At 44.4% G+C, this 23,648-nt stretch overlaps 1 protein-coding gene across 1 annotated transcript in view; it reads left to right on the forward strand.

Moving 5' to 3' along the window:
* The window catches only part of LOC136592519 (vomeronasal type-2 receptor 26-like), a 70,741-nt gene that overhangs the window by 5,900 nt on the left and 41,193 nt on the right, over positions 1 to 23,648 (forward strand). The window contains exons 3-4 of the mRNA XM_066588604.1: positions 9,240 to 9,518; positions 15,958 to 16,770. Coding sequence (XP_066444701.1) covers positions 9,240 to 9,518; positions 15,958 to 16,770 — 1,092 coding nt within the window. The remainder of the gene's footprint in view (positions 1 to 9,239; positions 9,519 to 15,957; positions 16,771 to 23,648) is intronic.

Here is a 23,648-nt window from a genome sequence, read left to right on the forward strand (position 1 = left end):
TAGTAGCACCGAGGGTGGCATAGCACTATCTACTGGATTAGGGTGGATCACCAACTATTCCACCTTATAACAAATTGGGTGCCACCCTAGGAGCAGTTAATTGGAGACATAGAACGTAGTAGCCTGCAATATTAGGGCTCCTACAAGATCTTAATACTGCCTCTCAGACAGTACATGCTATATTGCGGGAGTTGTGATTTGGGTGCACCACTATTATCAGCCCCTAACACTCCCGCTCTCTTAGCACATTCTACACTACGGGAGCTGTGATTTGGGCGCCATATTATCAGCAGCCCATAACACTTAGGCCCGTGTGTGTATTAGTATCTTCCCCCTAGCACAAATGTGCTCTTCTGTGTGCCCCCATCGTGTTACAGCTCTCTGTAAATTACACTAGCTGGCAGATGGTCTGTCTTCATTAGTTTGGGCAGTTAATTGAGTTTTGGCTATGCCACTGACAATTACTTCCTGATGATCTATGAGATCCATGGGGAAACGCGTCGAAGTTTCGAGTCATAACACATATACATATACTTACACAGGGAGTCATGATCCTCTGAATTGCAATTTTGAAAAAGACCCTGTGGGTTTTGAAAGGTGCAAAAATAATGATATGCGCAGAAAAAACATTGATTCAATAAATTCAAAATTATCCATGTTTGCCTTCCATATTTAGACCTGGATGCATTAGTAGAGGCGGGCAATCCATCATTAAGCCCCCTGCATGAGGCTGAATATACTATCCGAGCTGCATATTAGTTCCAAGTCGCAAGAAGCATTAATATATGCTATAGCTCCTTACATGGAGCAGTGATTCCATAAATTTGAATAATTAACACTGCCCTGGGTGCTCTTGGATTAGGCTGTATCAAGAGAGGTATTTCTTCTCACTTGAGCCTCCCACCTAGTATTATCTTGGAGAGAGTATCTGAGCAGCACACTTTAGGATAAGGAGTAGTGTTGGCATTAGTTTTTAAAACATATATTGTGAGTGCCAGCAGCTTCGGTTCATTGCCCAAATGGTTATTTGTTTTGTGTTCGTGTATGTTAGGTGTGCCCTATTGTGGTAAATGTTTTTAAGCAAATATCAATAAAGTTATTTTTAGAATAAGGTATATACTGTGAAACACAGACACACAACATATGAAAGCAAAAAGGGAGAAAGTAATAGAAAATACCAGTCTATGAAGCTGTTTCACACAGTCTTGGGGCGCGGAGTGAGTAGAAAGGTGGACAGCTCTGCATTTAGATGCATCTCCTGAGTCTGTGAGTGTGGGAAGATCCCCCTTTTGTTTTAAAGTCTATGAGGGTCCCACCTCCACCATCCTCTTCATGACTTCACTGAGGGTTAGCTGAATATGTGCACAGATCTTCCAGATGGAAAACCAATGTAACATTTCAGCCATATTTCCCTAGCAGGCCCTCAAATAGGTGAGATATGGCCACCATGTTTTAACCTACAAGTGGATACTTTAGGGGGTCTTTCAAGGGAGACCACTGCGAATGCTGCCGGGTCCAAATCAATGCGTCTGATCAGCGAGTACTCGGAGAAGACATAAAATGACACCACATGCAGTGTGGTGAAATCAGAATGAATTCTTCTTTATTGAAGCAAACACATCAGATTATATAGACCATAGACCATCGCAGGAGGCGGTTATCTTACAGCCAGCATATTATTGCATAAACATATTCTTTCTTAATGAGCTATTATTTCTAAAACTTAGAGACAGAACATCCTGTTAGTCTAGCACAGATGTCCTTGGTCCGCTGCGTCCAGTTACAGGAGATAAGCAAGACCTTGAGAAGCTCGGAGAAATCAGTTTTCAACCAGCTGGCTCCTATCTCCACTAACCAAAGCATACTTTGTTTTTCAACTATTTATTCTTATTTTGATAGCTTAGCAACATAATTAACCCCATACATAATCCCCCATTTGGACATGGAGTCAAGGCAAGCACGACTCCTAGTCCATATACACGTACTTCATATTGGTGCAGAGAAAGCTTTTTCAGTACATTTGGTGACACATGAGATTACAATTTTTATAGCTATATACATGCATAATAAAATCATCACAACTTGTAATATACTTTGTAGGATCCCCATAAACCAACCTCCTAACCCCGAGAACCAATTTGCAGGATTGAGGAAACTAAACCACCCCTGATCTTTATCTTGTTTTATGCTGGCGGCTATTTTCCCTAAGTTATTGATTCTTTGGTGTATGGATTCTGAGTGATCAGAAAGGTTAAAACAACACATCCCCTCAAATTCCTCACATCCGTGGTTTAGCGCAAGTAGCAAGTAATCTATGGTGGCCCTGTTCTGTAGGGCTGCTTTTCTAACTCCCTGTATATCTAATAGAAGAAGATCCAAAGCCTGAGATGTGGCATTCAGACCTTTTACCATATCACATGCTCGGCCATTAATTACTCTTGCCTTATATTGGGCCAGCCCGGGAACACCCACAATACTGACAGCAAGTGCCCTGTGTTCCGAAAAACTCAGTAAAGTGGGTGTTCCTTCACACTTGCTATCTAGCCCCTTCAACTCCCGTCTTTGTCTATTCATGGATCCCAGGCTGTTAGGTTTTTGGTACATTAGTATACTTAGCCTGGACAATGCACACGGTCCACCTGAAATATTACCAGGGATGTATGTATAGGTTTGATTACCACAGGATAAGACCCATCCCACCGGCAGTTTGACATGCCTAAAATGACTGGGGCTTCGGACCGTGTAGTTGCATTGCTCCTTTGTACGGTTACAAAGTATCTGGGAATCATTAGTTACTGTGTGCCCTGGCGCACACCCTCCAATATACCTTTTATCACATGTGAAGTTATAACACACCTCAGCCGGAGCAACATTCCTTACCTGAAACCGAGTCATATTTGACCAAAGTGTGTGTTCGATGGCATCGCAATGGGGACAATATTCATATACATTTAGGAAGGTATTTTCTTGAACAACATTACCATCTCGCACATAGCTATCATTATGCACTATTGAATATATATCGCGAAGTGTTTTTACAGGAGTGGGGACAGACAGTAGACAAGTCCGCAAAATATCTTCCCCACTCCTAAGGTTGGGCATACAGATGTGGGAAATATTTAATACGTCTTTTGTGAGGTATTCCCACATATTGGGGTGTCCTTCTGCCCATCCAGTCCATCTTCTTTCAATATGGATCGTTGGTGGGGGTGCATCCCGATAAAAGGACAGTCCAATAAGACAAACTGCAGATATCAGGGTCAAAATACCCAGTATTGTCCACCCTGGCATAAGTGCCGCATCCCACCCTGGTCTCCTGACCGCAACCCTCCCTTTCATTCTGTGACAGGCTCGGGCACTTACTTGCAGTGGGAGGCGTGAATCCAAGTGGCTTTTCCTTCGAGTTTAACTGAAGTGGGAGTGGTCAGCAGCACTTGATATGGTCCGTCAAAGTGAGGTTCCAAAGCCTTTCTCATGTGTCTTTTTACGACCACCCAATCTCCAGGCTGCAAGGAGTGAGTTCCTTCTATGTTATCAGGGTCTGGAATTGAAGAAAACACTAGACCGTGTGTTATTTTCAGCTTACGGCATAGTTCTTGTACATATTCAGTAACTTTATCACATCCTTGCTGAAGAGCCTGTGGATGGTACAGGCCTAATCTTGGCACTGAGCCAAACAGTACTTCATATGGAGAAAGTCCTGTCTTTTGATTGGGGGTGGTACGTACAGAGTAAAGGGCCATCGGGAGACACTCTGGCCATGGCTTCCCTGTCTCAGCCATCGCTTTTTGTAACTTCAATTTCAGGATACCATTTAGTCTCTCAACTTTCCCTGAACTTTGTGGGTGGTAGGGGGTGTGGAAAGCTTGCTCTACCCCCAAAGCAGCCATTACCTGCTGCATTATTTCACCAGTGAAGTGAGTTCCTCTGTCACTTTCAATTGTTTCTGGCACCCCAAATCTACACACCAATTCCATCACCAGTTTCTTGGGGGTGACTTGAGCGGTGGCACTCCCCATTGCGTAAGCCTCAGGCCACCCAGAGAAGAGGTCCATGCAGACGAGCATGTACTCATACCTTCCTGACCTGGGCATTTGGATGTAGTCTATCTGTAGTCTCTGAAAGGGGTACAAGGGCCGAGGTGTACATTTCTTAGGAGTTTTGACAACCTGCCCTGGGTTGTGTAGTGCACACACTTCACATGCCCTGACATATGCCTTTGCCATCCTGTCAAACCCTGGAGCGTACCAAACCTTATCCACAAGAGCTACCATGGCATTGTGAGAGGCGTGGACCTTTCCATGGGCTAGTGACGCCAAACTAGGATAGGCAGCAGCCGGTAAACATGCTCTCTCTCTCATCATCCACACATCCTTCACTTTCCTCCCTCCTGCCATGGCCCATCTCTCCTCTTCCCTTCTGGTGGGCTTCAGTACCACCTCGGTAGAAGCGGCTAAAGAAGAAATGCCGGCAGGTACCCCGGTGTCCTCAGGTGGGCAGGATCTTTGCCGGGTACTAACCCTGCGCACTCGGTCCTCTCTGTCCAGCAGGGCTGCAGCCTTGGCTGCTCTATCGGCCTTCTCGTTGCCCTTGCTCTCCATGGACTGACCCTGGGTGTGTGCTTTAACTTTTACTATAGCTACCTGTTCTGGCAACATGATAGCTTCCATCAGTAAACGTACAGCTTTTCCATTCTTGATCGGCTTGCCTTGAGCTGTGAGGAAGCTCCGTGCGCGCCAGATAGGCCCATAGTCGTGTGCCACACCAAACGCGTACCTGGAGTCAGTGTAGATTTGGTAGTTACGCCCTCGGCTAGTTTACAGGCTTCAGTCAAAGCGCACAGTTCCGCTTCTTGTGCTGACACATGTGGGGGCAGTGGTTGACTTACCAGTACCTCCTGCAGAGTTACTACAGCAAAACCTGTCACAAAACCGCCTTTCTCATTCAGGTATCTAGATCCATCCACAAACATTTCAAGGGGGGGGTTATGAGGGGTTTGTCAGTGACATGTGCGAACCCAGCTGTTTCCTGCTCCATGAGCGCTGCACAATCATGCTGGTGTTCTGTGTCAAAGGCCTCCTCCTCATCAGTCAGGGAATTTGCAAAAAGCTGGTCCCCTGTACTTACTTCCCCATTTGAATCAGTGTCACCTAATGGTAATAAGGTGGCCGGATTCAAGGTGGTGCAATGTTGAAATGAGACATTGGATGAAGAGTGTACCGCAAGTTCCATTTTAATCTGTCTAGCAAGAGACAGATGTCTACGGCTTACCTGGGTCAGAATTCCATGTACATCATGGGGTGTCAGAACCACCAGAGGGTAGTCTAGGACCATCTCAGAGGCTTTCTCAAGTAGTGTTTGTACTGCCAGAACTGCTCTTACACAGGAGGGTGAACCCCTGGCTACTGCGTCAAGATTTGCACTGTAGTATGCTACAGGGCGCTTTTTATCACCATGCTCTTGTGTGAGGACGGCAGTAGCATGTCCCGCCATCTCAGTCACGAACATTTGAAAGGGTTTGTCATAGTCTGGCAGGCCCAGTGCCGGAGCACTGGTAATCTGTATTTTCAGCTGACGGAAAGCTGACTCGGTTTCCGGGGTCAAAGCAAATGGCTTGGAACCCAGGCAGTCATACAGAGGCTGCATGGTCATGGAGGCAGAGCGAATCCACGGCCGACAATATGAAACTAACTCCAGAAATGTCTGCAACTGAGCATGTGAGGTAGGGAGTGGCATGTCCTCCACCACCTTGGTACGTTCTGGCGTGAGGTGTTTTGTACCAGGACCTAGGCAGTGACCAAGAAACACAACATGAGATTTGCAAAACTGCAATTTGTCTTTACTGGCTTTACACCCGCTATCTGCAAGGAAACAAAGAAGGCTTAGGGAAGCATCTATGCATATAGACCTGTCCGGTGCACAGAGCAGTAAGTCATCAACATACTGTAGGAGGACCACTCCAGGCGGGGCGGCCCAAGCATCAAGCACTAACATCATACATCTGATTGGGGCTATTTTGCGCCCCTTGCGGTAGGACGGTCCAACAATACTGTTTCCCTCGGAATGTAAATGCAAACAAATACTGACAGTCAGGGTGCAATAGAACTGAAAAGAAGGCGTTTACTAAATCCACCACTGTATACCAGCAAGTTCCAGAAGGTACGGTTGACAACAAAGTATGTGGGTTGGAAACCAACGGTGTTTCTAAAGCAGTTACTTTGTTAATTTCTCTTAAATCGTGAACCATACAGTAGGTGTCGGGCTCGCCCTTCTTTCCTTTCTTTTTCACTGGGAAGAGTGGCGTGTTAGCGGAGGAGACACAAGATTTTAAAGCATTCAAGGCACATAACTCTGTGATGGTGGAGGCTATTGCGTCTTCTTGTGCCATGGCAAGAGGATACTGGCGAATCATGGGGGCTTTTTCCTCATCTTTGAGGTACACCATGACCGGGGGTACTTGGAGATGCCCCAAGTCCATCTTCCCCCTTGCCCATAGAGTCTCTGGAACTGCTGAAAGAACCTGTGCATCTTCTGGGGTTAACATATAGACAGCACAAGAAGGAGGCGGAGTGACCAAGTCTGCTGCCATGAGACAGAATACCTGGTGGTCGGCAGCAGTGGTGCTGACATGAGCCTCACCCGAAGGGTGAAGCTGTATGCAGCACCCCAGGGGTCCCATCACATCGGTTCCTATGATGCAATCCCCAGCAGGTGACACCAGGAAGCGAGTGAGGACTCGTGACCCTTGACAGCAGACTTCCACAGTCTTCGTCTCTCGCATCGGGGTGGGATCGCCAGAAATACCAAATGCCACATGTATAGTGTCAGATAATGGTAGCTGAAGGTCCTGAACTTTCTTTCTACTTATACAAGACTTAGTAGCCCCAGCGTCTATCAAAAAGAGCACCTCCTCCCCCGCTAAAGTTAGAGGTTGAAAAACCTGTATTCCACATTCAGCCGCTGCCATAAGGGCTATGGGGGCAGGATTGCCGGACCTTAATTGATAATTTACATAACCTCCTGGGGCTGGCGGAGGTGGTGGCATGTCTGGTGGCTGGCGTGTGGCGACGGGCGGCTGCTGATTTCGCGGGCGTTTAGGGACTCTACAGTTGCGTGCCAGGTGACCGGGTTTCCTGCAATTGAAGCATTTACGGGTCTCTCTCTGTTGGGGCTGGTCACTTATGCGTACTCGGTCACCATCCATGGTATAATTTTTAACAGCCACACCACCGGATCGTTTATCATCCATGGTGAAGCCCACCGCTTTCTTGTAAAGCTTTGATTTTGTTGGCCAGGCTCTTTTTTATGCCTTGCATAAGGTGTCATGTATGTTATCAGGACAATTTTGTAGATTCATGTCTCTGGTACACTGTTCTAGCCGCCCATAATAACAATCACCATCCATGGTATAATTTTTAACAGCCACACCACCGGATCGTTTATCATCCATGGTGAAGCCCACCGCTTTCTTGTAAAGCTTTGATTTTGTTGGCCAGGCTCTTTTTTATGCCGTGAACAAGGTGTCATGTATGTTATCAGGACAATTTTGTAGATTCATGTCTCTGGTACACTGTTCTAGCCGCCCATAATAACAATCAATAGTCTCATTTTTCTCTTTCTTACAGGTGGTTAAGGCTACCTGTCTGTCTCTTGATTGTTTTTCTAGCCAGGGACTTAAGTGGTCTAAGAATACTCTGCCGCTGTCAAGGGTGCGTGTATCCCGTGGCGGCCCGTCCAGTTTACAATGGGTGGAAATGTTAGCATATAACCCATCGGGACATTTAGTCAGACAGTCCATGTCTGTCCATGCGGCATTGTAATTTTTCTGTATTACTTCTATTTTTCTACGGAAGGCTGCTGGTTCAGTCTCTGGGTCTGGTAACTGTTGGCATAAGGCCATTTGGTCCGTGACTGACCAGGGACGCCATGACGAGACAGTTTTAGTCTGTTCAGTCTGTGTAAAGGAAGGGGGGGGGGGCGCTCCCCCTGCAGCTCCTTCTTCGGCCGTAGTAACATCTACGTTAGCCGTGACCCCTTTTCCCGTGGTAGTGGTGGAGGTTACAGGGAACATTTGGTGGGTAACATTAGAAGGGGGCCTATTGCCGGGGACACATTGTCCATGGGGTCTGGGGCCCCCACAAGCAAGACAATCTTCCAGATAGCAGGGATTCTGCTGCCTGCATCTGGAACAATCCCAAGCTGGACCCCTGAAAGGATTATTGTCCGGTGCTGGGGGAGCCGTAGAAGATGCGGGAGTTGGGTAGGCAGGTGGAAGCTCTTCTGCAAGGTTTGGATAAAGACCCGTAGGAATTGACGGGGTTGGTGGAGGGGCCAGAGGACAATGAACAACTATGCCTTCCCTGGCCTCCGTGTCCCAGTGTTCGTCTTGGGCTTTCCTAGATAAGTCTATTATGGCCTCGATACCTTTTTCTAGCTTTAAGTCACGTAGCATTTTAATATTTTTATTTTTAAATTGGGACCAAAATTCATAATTGAAAGTTCCCGCCTTTTTAAGTCCTATTTGTCTGTATATTTTATAGGCTTATTTACTGATATCCTACCCCGCCCTCTCTCTTATTATCTCGATAAGGGTAAGATAAGTTTTAGACTGTTCTGCCCCCATCTTCATATGCTCACTATTCTTCACGAAGTATACAGGACACTATATCACACAGTACTTTATAGGAGGACACACAGTCTTCCTTGTCCTGGAACAGTTTTACAGCATCTTCCAGCAATCACACAGATTACTTCGGAGGGTTCAGGGGAGACCACACTTTGCCTCTCAGGGAACTTTTGGTGATGTTATAGCAAAGCCAACAAAAACAGATAATTGCCAACGTGATACAAACAATCAGTACAGAAACTTCAAGAATTCCCTCAGGCAACATGGCATAAAACAAAAGGGTATGAGTTCTTCCGTCTATTACAGTTTCATGAACATCATACGTTAAAACATGGCGGAGTATTCTTAAAAATACATGCAGCGACTAACCTTCTGCAACATTTCATCACACAGTGTATCTTTACACACCATAAAAACTACACAACCTTAGCCATCTGATTTCCTGAAAATCTAGAATCCATAGTTGTCATGAAGGTTTTTCCACAATAGAACATAAAAATATCAAAATGGTAAAAATATCAGTAGGGTTAATACTTACTGATCAGATGGTCGCCAACACGACCTCCATTCATCTCCTACCACTTTATCTCATCTCCATAGACCCGTGCCTCAGTACTACAGGTATCTTCTGACTTTCCGTTTCGCTATTGAGGAAATTAACCGAGATCAGACAATTCTACCCAACATCTCTCTGGGATATCATGTATATGACTCGTGCTCCGAAAGCAAGAAATCTGTGAGAAGTGTCCTACAGATTTTATCAGGACCCGGAAGGACCGTCCCCAATTATTGTTGTAGAGAGCAGAGGAATGTAGTCGGATTTATTGGAGACCTGGGTTCAGTATCTACGGTGTCCATGGCTCAAATACTCGCCATATACCCATACTCACAGGTAGGTGGCATCCTCATGTCCTTAGCTCTGTCAGAAAAACATGTTTCTGGTTCTCATTGATCATTGAGACTCGGATCTTAGCTGCATAGGTCGGTATCACTGAAAGGATAATGATAAAATATGACTTTTAATACTTAGAATTAAAAATCAGGAACTGCTCATAGCTAACAGTGATGACATTAATATGAAGCAAAGCATAAACTCAAAAACACAAAACCAAAAACGACACAAAAGAAGGGAGGACGGGGGGAACGCACCATGAAATGGCTGGATCTCCTTTTGTAGTTGGTTATCCCCATAGGCGTATACAAAAATGGCCTCTAATGGGTTTCCAAGCACAAAATCTGATAATTTGTGTAATACACACCACGATCCTTCATTTATTAAATCATGTGTGTTGCAGACACAGGCCCTTGGCATCATAATGATTGATCGTGGAGGTGAGAGCACACTGTTTATTGGCAAATGCCACCATGCGAATGCGACCTCATCGGGGATGAACCATCAGATGCCGTATCAATAGTTCGTGTTAAATGTCCTAAAGCTTAAGCTTTGGTTGTATTGTTGTTCTTAGGCCACTATCAATAGACCTTACACGCATCCGTTGTGGTACCCATCTAGTGACGTGATGAGCGATAAACTCTTTTTATAACAACCGTTGTTTGACACTACGCACATTGCAACCACGTTAATGGTATCATCAGGGGTCCTATATGTGGATGTAACATTTATAACCATAAGCACAAAATGCAATGAACTTCTAGGTCTAACCCCCGCATTCCTACACCCGATCTTAGCACTATTTAGTATTCCTCATATATTTTGAGCTGCAGGGTGATTCCCTGTTACATCATTTACATCAGATTTGAGTTCTACGTATCCATTTTATGCTAGTATTATAATTGTTACATCCACATTACTGTCACTGAACGGCCACTCCTAGTAGGATATGAGGTACCAAGGATCAATGAACCAAAAAAGAAACTGGTACTTTCCGATATAGGACCGCTGATAGTTTGGTTGAAACATGCGTAGGGTCAAATAATGGTTGTTACAAAAGACGAGTCAATTAATGGATGTTATAAAAAGAGTTTATCGCTCATCACGTCACTAGATGGGTACCACAACGGATGCTTGTAAGGTCTATTGATCTTGGCCTAATAACAACAATACAACCAAAGCTTAAACTATATGACATTTAACACAAACTATTGATACGGCATCTGATGGTTTGTCACCTACTAGCTGATTACCCGGCGTTGCCTGTGTATTTCTTTTTATACTCACTGACTTCTCCTGTAATTTTTGTTGCCAATGGCTATTTCTTATACCGCTGAGGTAAAATGAAAGCTGCACTGTGAATGGTGCCTATGGGTAACACAGACTTCCTTTCAGACAGCTTTCATAAGAGTGGGTGCTGGACTCATTTCTGTGTGGTACATAGTGGCTCAGTGCTAGTGGGAAGCTGTGTGGTAGTTGGAGCAGAGGAGGAGGTTGTCTGTGTAAGATATCGGAGGAGCAGGAGGTCTGTGTAATAGATTAGTATTTCAGGAGGAGGAGGTCGTCCATGTAATAGATTAGTGTATGATGAAGAGGAGGTTGTCTGTGTTAGATAAGACTGTGAAATAAAACCCATCTGCTCAAGTGCAATTCCTGCATTCCCACACCCCTACCCATATACATACTCACAGACAAGTGGTCGTTAGTAGTTTGATTATCCTTTCAGTGATACCTTGTTATTATAAGGATACCCATGACGTCTATACTGAGTATGCCATTTTCCAAATAAGGAATATGGAAAAATACCTCTGCAGCGCCACCTATTGGAGGGCGGCATTCCTTCAAATTAACGGGACTTTTTCACAAGTCTTAACAATAATTGGGAATAGAAAACCAAGGCAGGAAACCATCCACAGACAGCTGCTGTTTTTCTGGTTTGGTTTCCTATTCCCAATCATTATTAAGACTTGATAAAAAGTTACATCGATTTGGGAAGATGAAACAAAAGTGGACCTTTTTGTACAAATGCACAATGTTATATTTGAAGGAAAAGAGAGCACTCAACACCAACACCAAAACCTCATCCAACAGTGGAGCCTTGTGGAAGGCGGATCATGGTTTGGAGCAAATAGTGGAAGGAGCATCATGGTTTGGGGCTATGATAGAAGCAAAAGGTTTTTTCAGGCAGCACTCACTCAACATCCACAAAGGCAGGACCAAAATCCCATGCAATGCCACGGAATCGGCATCCCAGATCTCAGTTCCACATAAACAGCATATAGTAGAAAGTGAAGTCCACAGCAGCATAAGTTGATGCATAAAATCTTTGTATTTTAGTCCCCCATGTAGATTGCGACGATCTACATGGAGGAATAAAATACGTTTTTATGCATCAACTTAAACTGCCGTGGACCTCACTTTCTACTATAGTTTGGGGCTACAGTGGAGGAAGTATCATGATTTAGGGCTATGATGGAGGGGTTTCATGGTTTTGGTGGCTTTGGCATGTGATCACAGAGGAAACAATGATCAAACTGAAGGGTGATGCAACAAGACAAGGATCCAAAGTACACAAGTGATAACATAAACAATGGTGGTAAAAAAAAAATGTTTTAGAATGGCAAAGTCAATCCTGGCCTTAATGTTATAGAGATGCTGGGACATCAACTGAAGAGGGATGCTCACACAAGGCATCCCAGAAATAATGATAAGCTGTAAAACATTTTCAAGGATAAATGGCCCAGCATTTCTCAATATTGTGTAAATCTTATTTGTAGCTACAGCCCATCGCAGAATAGACATATTTAAAACTAAATTGTAGTCAAACTATTAAAAAATTCAGGCTGAAAACACATACAGAAGCTGAGTAGTACCCACACATGAAGTTTGGAAAGTGCAGGGCTGTAAACTTTGAGACATACACATTACATAAAACTACATAGACAAACCCATGTTGGTATCCAAGATGAAGGAATCCCTATAAAGTATACAGAACACAATGACCCATAAAGCAAAGATTGGTAAAAGGAAAGAGATCTGATTTAAGGTATGCCAACCAGTAAATGGGTTACAATGTAAGGTTAGTACACTGAGAATGACAGAGCCAGGATTGTCTTACTGCCTTCATTCATTCAACACAGATCTAAAATATGATCCTTGGATTAAACAGTAAGTTGATTTGTGATTTTCAAATGTAACCTAGAATGATTTTTACTTTACAGAGTGAATTCATTCATGGTTTAGTACTAGAGATGAGCGAGCATACTCGTCCGAGCTTGATGCTCGTTCGAGTATTAGGGTGCTCGAGATGCTCTGGAAAGCAATGGGCTGCGGGCGATCTCAGGATGAATTTTTGGGAAGGGCTTAAAAATATAAGCCCTTACCTGAAAATCATCCTAAAATGTGTAAAAAAAAAAAATAAAATGTATACTCACCTTTCCACTGCAGCCGGAGTTCAGCCGCATTCGGCTGGCAGTTCTCCTGAACTGCTCTGTGTAGTATTCAGCAGCCGGGGATTTAAAATCCCCGCCTGCTGAATGAGCTGCCTCTGATTGGTCACAGCCTCACCAATCAGAGGCAGCTCTCACTCACACCCATTCATGAATTCATGAATGGGTGAGTGCTGCCTCTGATTGGCTCAGCGCAGGGACCAATCAGGGGCAGCTCTCAGCTGTCAATCAGAGGCAGCACTCACTCACCCATTCATGAATTCATGAATGGGTGTGAGTAAGAGCTGCCTCTGATTGGTGAGGCTGTGACCAATCAGAGGCAGCTCATTCAGCTGTGGCAGAGGAGAACGATCTTTATGCTGACAATGCGGGGGGGGGGGGGGGCGGGGGGCACTCTTGTCGCTATTGTGGCTTAATAGTGGGACCTGGGAACTTGAGATGCAGCCCAACATGTAGCCCCTTGCCTGCCCTATCTGTTTCTGTGTCGTTCCCATCACTTTCGTGAATTTCCCAGATTTTCACAAATGAAAACCTTAGTGAGCATCGGCGATATACAAAAATGCTCGAGTCGCCCATTGACTTTAATGGGGTTCGTTACTCGAAACGAACCCTCGAGCATCGCGGGAAGTTTGACTCGAGTAATGAGCACTCGAGCATTTTGGTGCTCGCTCATCTCTATTTAGTACACGTTGGTTCATGGTTTGACGTGTTTCACCATAACAACAGCTCATCAGGAACCTACAGAACCTATTCTCTCAATAGAGAAAAAGGCAATGAAAACTTCCCAGATTTTGGGAGGAATCAACTATAGGATCTATATGTAACAGGACCCGACCTAAGGGGTTGTATGAATACTCGGTCCTAATAGGCAGTTAGATAGTGAGAGTTTTCTCAACCTTCGGCTAATAATATAGTCATACAGAGACTAGGTTAGGAAGTAAAGAGGAAGAAATAACTGGGTTTTCAAATTAATCTCTGAGGGAGAGGTGGGATAATAAACTATCTATGTTAGAACCCCATTTCTCAATGTCTGCTCTATATCAACCTTCACCTTGTAGTTAGTATAACCACAAAAACTAAGTCCCTTTGAGGAGTACTCGCACCCTAAAATCATTTCTAGGCTAGCTTAGAACAACCAGGTTACGCAGCTAAGGCTGTTCCTGGACCTAGAGGGCTAGGACCACGTTAGCTAAGCTAAATAGTAGATGGAAGCATAACACCTGGCTGTATGAAGCTTAAGTTCTTGTGTAGTGGCACAGCATATGCTTTCCTGCCCCCTCCATGAATATCATATTTGCTATGTCTAATGTTGATGTACTGTGCAAAAACTGTCAAGTCATCGTGCTATGTGTATTGCACAGCTGCAGCACGTGATGGGTTAACTGTTTGCATGAGACTGGGATATGACTGCCCCTTAAAAGTAGCAATTTATGTCCTGTCACATGGTGTGTCTGAGATTATAAATGTGTGTGATTGCGAGCGGGAAAGTTAGTTCCATTCAGGGTTCATCTTCCTAGTCTAGGAGAGGAAAGCACAGAGCAACATGGGGGTACCTTTAACCCTAATGTGGTGAAGATGGAAGAGGAGGAGAGGTTTCCCATTGTGAAAGGACCATGAATGCTAGAGGAGTGATCCCCAAAGAGAGAGAAAGCATGAGCTGAACATGAGACTAATTGTCCAAGGCCCAGTGCAGAGGTACTCTAGTTATTTCTGAACTTCCTACATGAGCCTCCTAAAGTCTGGGATCACCACGTAGAGCTACTCTTCTTCAATTGTTCACACCTGAGCGTCCTGAAGTCTGGGACCACTGGGTGGAGGTACACATCTTCAATTGTTAACACACAGGTGTTCTGAAGTCTGGGATCGCTGTGTGGAGGTACTTCTACTCAAGTCTGTCTTAATGCTTGCACTTGGAATATTTTTTTTTGCCTTGTACTGATGGAAGTTCATTTCAAGTAAAGTTTCGCCAAGCCCTGACTGTTCCCATGGACCTGAGGTACATTATATCTGTCTGTGGCTCATTTATTCTCTGCCAAAGGTCATTCCAGTGTGTAACGGAAAAGTAGTGTCACCCATGACAACACCTCAATCACTGTTCGCTATGTTTATTGGGCATCCCTTTCCAAGGAGTGTCCGGAAGAAGCCCAGCAGTGCCCTGGCTGTGGCTACATGCAGTCCTCTGGAAGGGAGCGTGGTAAGTGCCGCCGTGACAAGCCAGCATCTTGTCGTCCCAACTCCTTAACGTATGCCCTGTGTCCAGGATCTAGATAAATAGGATTTAAAAATAATAAAAGATGAGACGTGACCTGTAGCCCTGATGGTGGACTATAGGCAGGGGCATAACTATAGGGGATGCAGTTGCACCTAGGCCAAGGAGCATTAGGGGGCCATAAGGCAATATAGAAAGCCCAATACTATAAATAAAGCATTATAGTTATGGGGCCCTGTTACAGTTTCTCGTGCGGACGGTGCGCTGAATACATCAAGAGACACAGGCTTCTTTAGGCACTCAGTGCATACTCCCATCCTCTGTGTGCCTCGACAGAAATGTATGCCTGTCCCCAACAGGCCCACATTTCTGGCATAACTTAGGCCAGTGTCTGGGTTAAATTATTCATAAGTTTCTTGGTACACCCTCCAAACAAGCTGCACCCACTTTTCAAAGAAGGTTGCAGGGCTGACGCAGAAGGCTTAAAAGTCACGACATTTTTGTGCAAACGGCCCTTGCAGAAAATGTTCCCCATTGTGTCTGGCTATAATTGTAACTTAGATGCAACCAGACCACATTTTATTATCAGTGCAGAAATGTATGGACTTCATTTACTGTTTCTTCCATCTGCAGTTAGAGTCCAAGAGCGGAGGTTCTGCCCTATGTGTGGGCTAGGCTGCTATTTCATACCAGCAATCATTTCTATTTCTTTTGGTTTTCCATTAGATTCTAGGCTGTTTATTTGGCATTAATACTTGTTTTATATCATTACTCTTTATAGATCAGTTATGGGGCAACAAGTTCTGTTTTAAATGATCGACATCGCTACCCAACTTTCTATAGGACCAGTCAAAGTGCCCAGATCAGTTGTTTGGTGTTATCCAAGATAATGAAGTTCTTTAGATGGACATGGGTTGGGATTGTATGTTCAGATGATGACAGTGGTAATGAGGAGATTCAGATTTTGACACAATATCTGACCATGAATGAAATCTGTGTGGCCTACACCATAAAAGTAAAGCGTGTGAGCTTAAATGCTATACATGAGATAGAAAGAAAAAACATGGAGATCATCAGCAAGTCATCAGCCCAGGTTATCATACTCTGTGGGACGTATTCTGTATACCTTGCAGATTGGTTACACGCATTACGAATTGTGTTGCGGGATAAGACTCTGGTCTTCGGTCCTCCATTTGCTTTAATAGCAGCTTTTATGGAACATCACAGAGAAGAATTAAATGGGAGTTTGGCTATCCACCCTACTCGGCTGCCTCTTCCAGATATGAGCAGCTTCTATGAAAGTTTCCAGACTGTAAATCATCCAGAAGACATGTTACTGGCTCATATTTGGCTGGTAAATGTCCACTGTCTATCAAGAGATTCCCGAATGAATGAATTACATCAGTTTGCATACAAGAAATCTCTTCATAACTGTACTGGCACAGAAAGGGTCACAAACTTTTATAACTTCCAAGACCCTGGTCTCTCCGACCGAGTCTATAAAGCTGTGTACATATTGGCTCAGGCTCTACATGATCTACGCCTCACCAGGAACTGTCAATCTGCAGAGATAAATTATAAGTACAGTCACCTGGTAAGTGCAAAATGCAAGTGCCCATAAACATCTTATGGTATAACTGATATGTATGCCCAACTGTACTGTGAATAGTTGATCGTTGGCACATTCACCAGTGTTGTGTACCTACTGCCATTATATTGCACTGCTAATGATGTTCTCCCTCTCCTAACATTCACTTTATTCACAAGCTGTTGGCAGAGATATATGTACGATGTACATACTCCGTGATAGTAGTAATTGTACACAGTAAAGGCTCTCATACACATTAGTGTTTAGTCATCCAATCCCCCTATTACAGCTGGGCCAGACAAATCTCTAATTTCTATGTGGGCTGCTCAACTTCCTCTGACAGATGAGATTGGAGAAAAAAGCATCAGGGACCTTGATGCTCAATGCTTGAATTGCTGTGACCTATCCCCCCTAAAGACGTAAACACCCAGCCAAGCCAAACAGAGCTGAGGGACAGGATGATCATTTGGCCAACAGCTGTTGAAGGTGTGTGGGCACCTTTAATTTAACCCCTTAGTGACCAAGCCTACTTGTACCTTAATGACCAGGCAAAATGTAGGAAACCTAACATGTGTCACTGTAATATAGAATAACTCCGTAAAGGTTTTGCATATCCAAGTGATTCTGACATTGCTTTTTCGCCACATATTGTGCTTCACTTTGGTGGTAAAAATAGACGTATATAACTTGTGTATATTTATTAAAGGTGCCACAATTGGGAAAAAATTGTCATTTTTTTCAACTGCAATATCTCAAATATGTGCAAACATGCTCTCCCAATTTTTGATAAGATATATTTCTCCATGTGTTTACTTTATTCTGGAAGCGCATTTAAAAAACTTTATTTATTTGTTTTTTTTTTACAATTTAAGGGTGAATACCGACTAGCGTTTTTTTTTCCGCTTGCAGATTCGCTGCATTGTTTTTTTTTCCAGATGTCAATGGGACTTTCTAATGTTAAAATCACAATGCAGTTAACGTTTTTGTGTTTTTGCTGCGTTGCTATTTTAACATTAGAAAGTCCCATATATATCTGGAAAAAAAATGCAGCAAATTCACAGCGGAAAAAAAACTCTAGTGGATAGTCACCCTTAGAGACATTCAGATTTAACATCTATATATATAAAATTGAATGTATGTCTGTGTGTCTGTTTGTCCTTTCTGCGCTACTACACCATTCATCCGATCTCCATGAAACTTTGGAAAGTTGTTGAGTACACTGCTGGGAAGATTACTGGCATAGTACAACTATCCTACGATAGGTGGCGCACGTGCGAGCGTCGTCGACTGTTACGCCCCACCCTCCCAATGTCGTAGAAACTTGAAATTTGGCAGGAACATTGATTATGTCATAAATAGGAAAAGTTAAAGGGTCTCAACTCGATTATTCAAATCTAAGCGCCAAAGAAAGAGCGTCCAAATTTTACGTACGGAATCTAATTCTCTCACTTCCCGCTGTAATTTGGCACAAGCATTGATTATGTCATAAATAGAAAAAGTTAATGGGTCCCAACTCGATTATTAAGTTCTAAGCGCAAAACAATTAGCATCCAAATTTTACGTACGGTATCTAATTCTCTCACTTCCGAATGTCATAGAAATCTGAAATTTGGCACGAGCATTGATTATGTCATAAATAGGAAAAGTTAAAGGGTCCCAACTCGATTATTCAAATCTAAGCGCCAAAGAATTAGTGTCCAAATTTTACGTACGGAATCTAATTTTCTCACTTCCCGCTGTAATTTGGCACGAGCATTGATTATGTCATAAATAGGAATAGTTAAAGGGTCCCAACTCAATTATTCAAATCTAAGCGCCAAAGAATTAGCGTCCCAATTTCACGTATGTAATCTAATTCTCTCACTTCCCAATGTCATAGAAACTTGAAATTTGGCACAAGCATTGATTATGTCATAAATAGGAAAAGTTAATGGGTCCCAACTTGATTATTCAATTCTAAGCACCAAAGAATTAGCGTCCAAATTTTACGTCATCTATATATATAAAAATGAATGTCTGTCTGTCTGTCTGTCTGTCCTTTATGCATTACTACACCATTCATCCAATCGCCATGAAACTTTGGGAAGTTGTTGAGTACACTCCTGGGAAGATTACTGGCATAGTACATCTAGCGTATGATAGGTGGCGCGCGTGCGAGCGTCGTCGACAGTTATGCCCCCCAGACAAAGATCGTTTGATTTCCATCTCAAGCACAAAAGCAAAAGGCATTACGAGCAACGGGATGCGTGTTCAACTACAAAATGATGCATCCGCCGAACGTTTCGCAAGACAATTGCTGGATATTAAGAATGCTGAGGTAAAATGAAAGCTGTGCTGTGATTGGTTGCAATTTCTTATACTGAGGTAACATGAAAGCTGTGCTGTGATTGGTTGCTATTTCCTATACTGCTGAGGTAACATGAAAGCTGTGCAGTGATTGGTTGCTATTTCTTATACTGCTGAGGTAACATGAATAGCTGTGCTGTGATTCGTTGCTCTATATATTATACTGCTGAGGCAACATGAAAGCTGTGCTGTAATTGGTTGCTACTTCTTATACTACTGAGGTTATATGAAAGCTGCGCTGTGATTGGTTGCTATATATTATACCGCTGAGGTAAAATGAATGCTGCGCTGTGATTGGTTGCTATTTTTTATATTGCTGAGGGAGAATAAAAGTTGCGCTGTTCTGGTTGTTATTTCTCTTACTGCTGAGGTAACATGAAAGCTGCACTGTGATTGGTTGTTATATATTATAAAGCTGAGGTAACATGAAAGCTGCGCTGTGATTGGTTGTTATCTAGATATATAAAAACGAATGTATGTATGTCTGTCGTCGCAACAACGTGCGACGGGTAAGCTAGATTATTATAAAACTTTTGAGGAACATTTTGTTTTCCTACGCCAAGCCAAGTTTGCAAAATCTCATAGGTGTCAGAATGATAGATACCCCCACAAATGACCCTATTTTGAAAAATACACCCCTTAATATATTCACTAAGGTGTGTAATAAGTATTTAGACCCCGCAGTTTTTTTTCAGGAATGCATGCAATTTAGGAGAGAAAAAACTCAATTGTTTGTACTCACCGTAAAAATTCATTGGGGGACACGGCTTCAACGTGGGTATATAGCAACTGCTGATCAGAGGTGGACACTAAGTAGAACAAAAGAGTTGGCTCCTCCTGCTTGCTTTATATCTCCTGCAGGCACTCAGCTAATTAGTTTTGCATACAAGCAGTAGGCGCGCCTCAGTTGGGCTTGTTATGATAGGGCAGTTCCTAAAATAACTTAGAATGGTGCCAATGTGACAACAAAAGAGCTATCCCAACAAAATGCAAAAAAAGACCCTTATTGGGTGGGTACTATGTCCCCGACTGAACAAAATGAGAAAAAGAAAAGGAGAGATTCTGAACAGGCATACTCCCAAGAACTGCTCTCAGGTCCCTGCCCTGAGTCGGAAAGAACAGTTCATCAGCTACCTGAGGAGTTTGTCGTGACCGATGCCCAAAATTTTGAATTTTCACAGAGTCAGGGTGATGAGGCTGGGGACTTCCAAGCAGTGTCTCAAGAGCTTTTTTTGGAAGATGATGAGACACAGTTGTCTGTCAGCGAGGTGGATGTTAGGGCAGTAAGTCTGAGGGAGGAGCGCACAGAGGATTCAGAGGAAGAGCTGGAGGACGATGAGGTGACTGACCCACCTGGGTTGCTGAGCCAACTGAAGACAGGGCTTCAGATGGGGAGGCAAGTGCAGCACCAGAACAGGTTGGTAGAGGCAGTGGGGTGGGCAGAGGGAGAAGCAGGGCCACAGCAAATAATCCCTCAATTGTTACCCACAACAGCTCCTCGCAACAAGTCTCCATGCAGAGGGCTTGTGTTTGAAGGTCTGGAGGTTTTGTATTGAGAGAGCGAACGAACGACGAACAGTGGTGTGCAACCTGTGCCGCACCAAGATCAGCAGGGGAGCCACCACTACCAGCCTGACCACCACCAGCATGCGCAGGTATATGATGGCTAAGCACACAATGGGGTGGAACGAAGGCCATTGACCACCTGCTGGTCACACCACTGCCTCTTCCCGTCTCACATCCTGGAACAGAGATACAATCCCCCTCCCAGGACGCAGGCACCAGCGTCTCCTGGCCTGCACCCAAACCTTCACCTCCATGGTCCTCCACTGCCTCCACCAACGTGTCCTAGCACAGCGTTCAGCTGTTACTAACCCAAGCGTTGGAACGCAAGCTGAAATATGCGGCCACCCACACGCATACACGCATACACAATCTTTAAATGTGCATATTTCAAAACTACTCTGCCTGGAGATCATATAGACTAGTAGAAATGGAGGCTTTTCACAAGCTAATGGCGGCGGCCGTCCCTCAGTACTTGGTCCCCAGTCGCCACTATTTTTCCCACTGCACCATCCTCGCCATACACCAGCACGTCTCACGGAACATAAACCGTGCCCTCACCAAAGCGATTTCTGGGAAGGTCCACTTAACCACTGACACGTGGACAAGTGCTGATGGGCAGGGACACTACATCTCCCTGACGTCACATTGGGTGAACTTGGTGGAGGCTGGGACTGAGTCTGACCCTGTGTCCGTTCGCGTGCTACCCACACCGAGGATTGCGGGTCCTACCTCGTTCATGGTTTCTCCAGCTTATTATGCCACCTCCTCCAAACACCTCACTCCTCCACCACCTCTACCTCTCGTTTACCATGTGTGAGCACGTCGCCTTCAGTGGCTAGCTCGAGGCGCTGCAGCACTGCCGTGGGGAAGTGTAAGCAGGCTGTGCTGAAACTCCTGAGCTTAGGTGACAAGATGCACACCGCCCAAGAGCTGTTGGTTTGACAAAGCAGACAGATCTGTGGCTTACACCGATGAACCTCCAACCAGGCATGGTCATGGGTGGCGGCTCTGCAGCTTGGCAGACTAACACACGTGCCATGCCTGGCCAACGAGTCCAATCTGGTGGTTCAGCACTTTCTTAAAAATTACCCCCATTTGTCTGACCTGCTCAGCAAGGTGCGTTGGGTATGTGCACATTTCAGAAAGTCCACCATAGATGCTGCCACCCTCAGGACACTATAGCATCGCTTCCAATTACCAGTACACCGACTGTTGTGCGACGTGCTCACGCACTGGAATTCTACGTTCCACATGTTGGCCAGGCTTTACAAGCAGTGTAGAGCCATTGTAGAATACCAGCTGCAACATGGCCGTCGGAGTGGTAGTCAGCCTTCACAGTTCTTCACAGAGGAGTGGGCATGGATGTCTGACACCTGAGATGTCTTAGAAAACTTTAAGGAGTCTACACAAATGGTGAGCGGCGATGCGGCCATTATTAGCGTAACCATCCCGCTGCTTTGCCTGCTGAGAAGGTCGCTGCAAGGCATTAAGGCCGACGCTTTGAGAATAGAACAGGAGATGAGGGATGACAATACGTTGCTTGATAGCCAGACCAGCCTCACGTTTGTTTCTCCGCGCGTATTGGAGGAGGAGGTGGGAGAGGAGGAGGAGGAGAAGTGGGGGAAGAGACTGCTGCCCGCACTACAGAGGGTACCCATGCTCACATGTGGTACGAACTTGCGCTGTACACCTTGGAGGTGCTGGCCTGCCTTACGCTAGCATCTTAACAGAGAGGATGTTTAGTGCTGCTGGGAGGATTATCACAGATAAGCGTACCCACCTGTCAACTGAGAGCGCCGACAGGCTTACACTCATTAAGATGAACCAAGCCTGGATTTCCCCTGACCTCTCTTCTCCACCGGTGGAAAGCAGCGGAACATAAATATTGTTTAAGCTGGAACAGGAGAACCATGCACCCTCTATCACCACAAAAAAGGGAGAAGTAGCTGGGTCTATCCCTCTCTGATCTTCCTCCTCCTCCTAAACCAGCATGTCATCACGCTGAACAGCCAATTTTTCTGAGGGCCAAAAGGCTCTGTAAAAACTAATTTTTTCGGAGGGCTGCCTCCAAGCTCTTATTAACCCATTTACGACCAGCCACTGTATATATACGGCGGCTGGTGCTGGGCTTAAAGGACCACCGATCGTAAAAATACGGTGGTGCTCTAAGCCTCCTGGCTCTGCAATCAGTCAGAGGCAGGAACAGGTTATCAGCTGTTAGTGACAGCTGATAACCTGGAGCAGAAGGCAGGAGGGGTTTTTAACCCTTCCTGCCTTCTGCTTCCCCGATATACAGTGCTCAATGAACACTGTCGGGGCAAAGTGAAAGTAAGAAGTTCTTTCATTACGGGAGCCTCGGGGGGTCATGTGACCTCCCGGGATTCCCTGCTACTGCAGAGCTGGAGGGTCAGACTAGACCCTGGCAGCTCTGCAGGTGACTAATGTCACCACAGGGGTTGCTATCCCCTGCAACTGGGGATCCTATGGACGCCCCAGCTACAGTGGAAAAATGTCAAATAAAGTTAAGTGAATGTCCCCCAGAGGTCTTATATGACGTCATGGGGGACACAGATAGTAAAAAACACAATTACATACATAAGTAAAACAACACAACAGAATAAAACAACAAAACATACATAAAAAAGAGAATAACACAAAGCAGACGCCAACAAAAACCGTCACCGTATGCGCCCTATAAACCAAAACCATACATACTATATATCAAAACGTCCGAAATAAATAGAGGAACCCATTTCCATACTTTATTTTAGTGTAAATATAAAATAATTTTTTAAAAAACTATAAATGTTAAAAAAAAATCATTTTTTTTTAGCATTTTACCCCCAATAAAACTAAAAAACAGAAAAAAAAGGCAGTGAAAAAGATATTAAAAAAATAGTCCTATATGTCACGGAAAAAAAAAACGCAGCAAAAATAATTTTGGTAGCTAAAGGAAAAAAAAATAGAGCAGT

The sequence above is a fragment of the Eleutherodactylus coqui genome, chromosome 1, assembly GCF_035609145.1.
Source record: "Eleutherodactylus coqui strain aEleCoq1 chromosome 1, aEleCoq1.hap1, whole genome shotgun sequence".
NCBI lineage: Eukaryota > Metazoa > Chordata > Amphibia > Anura > Eleutherodactylidae > Eleutherodactylus > Eleutherodactylus coqui.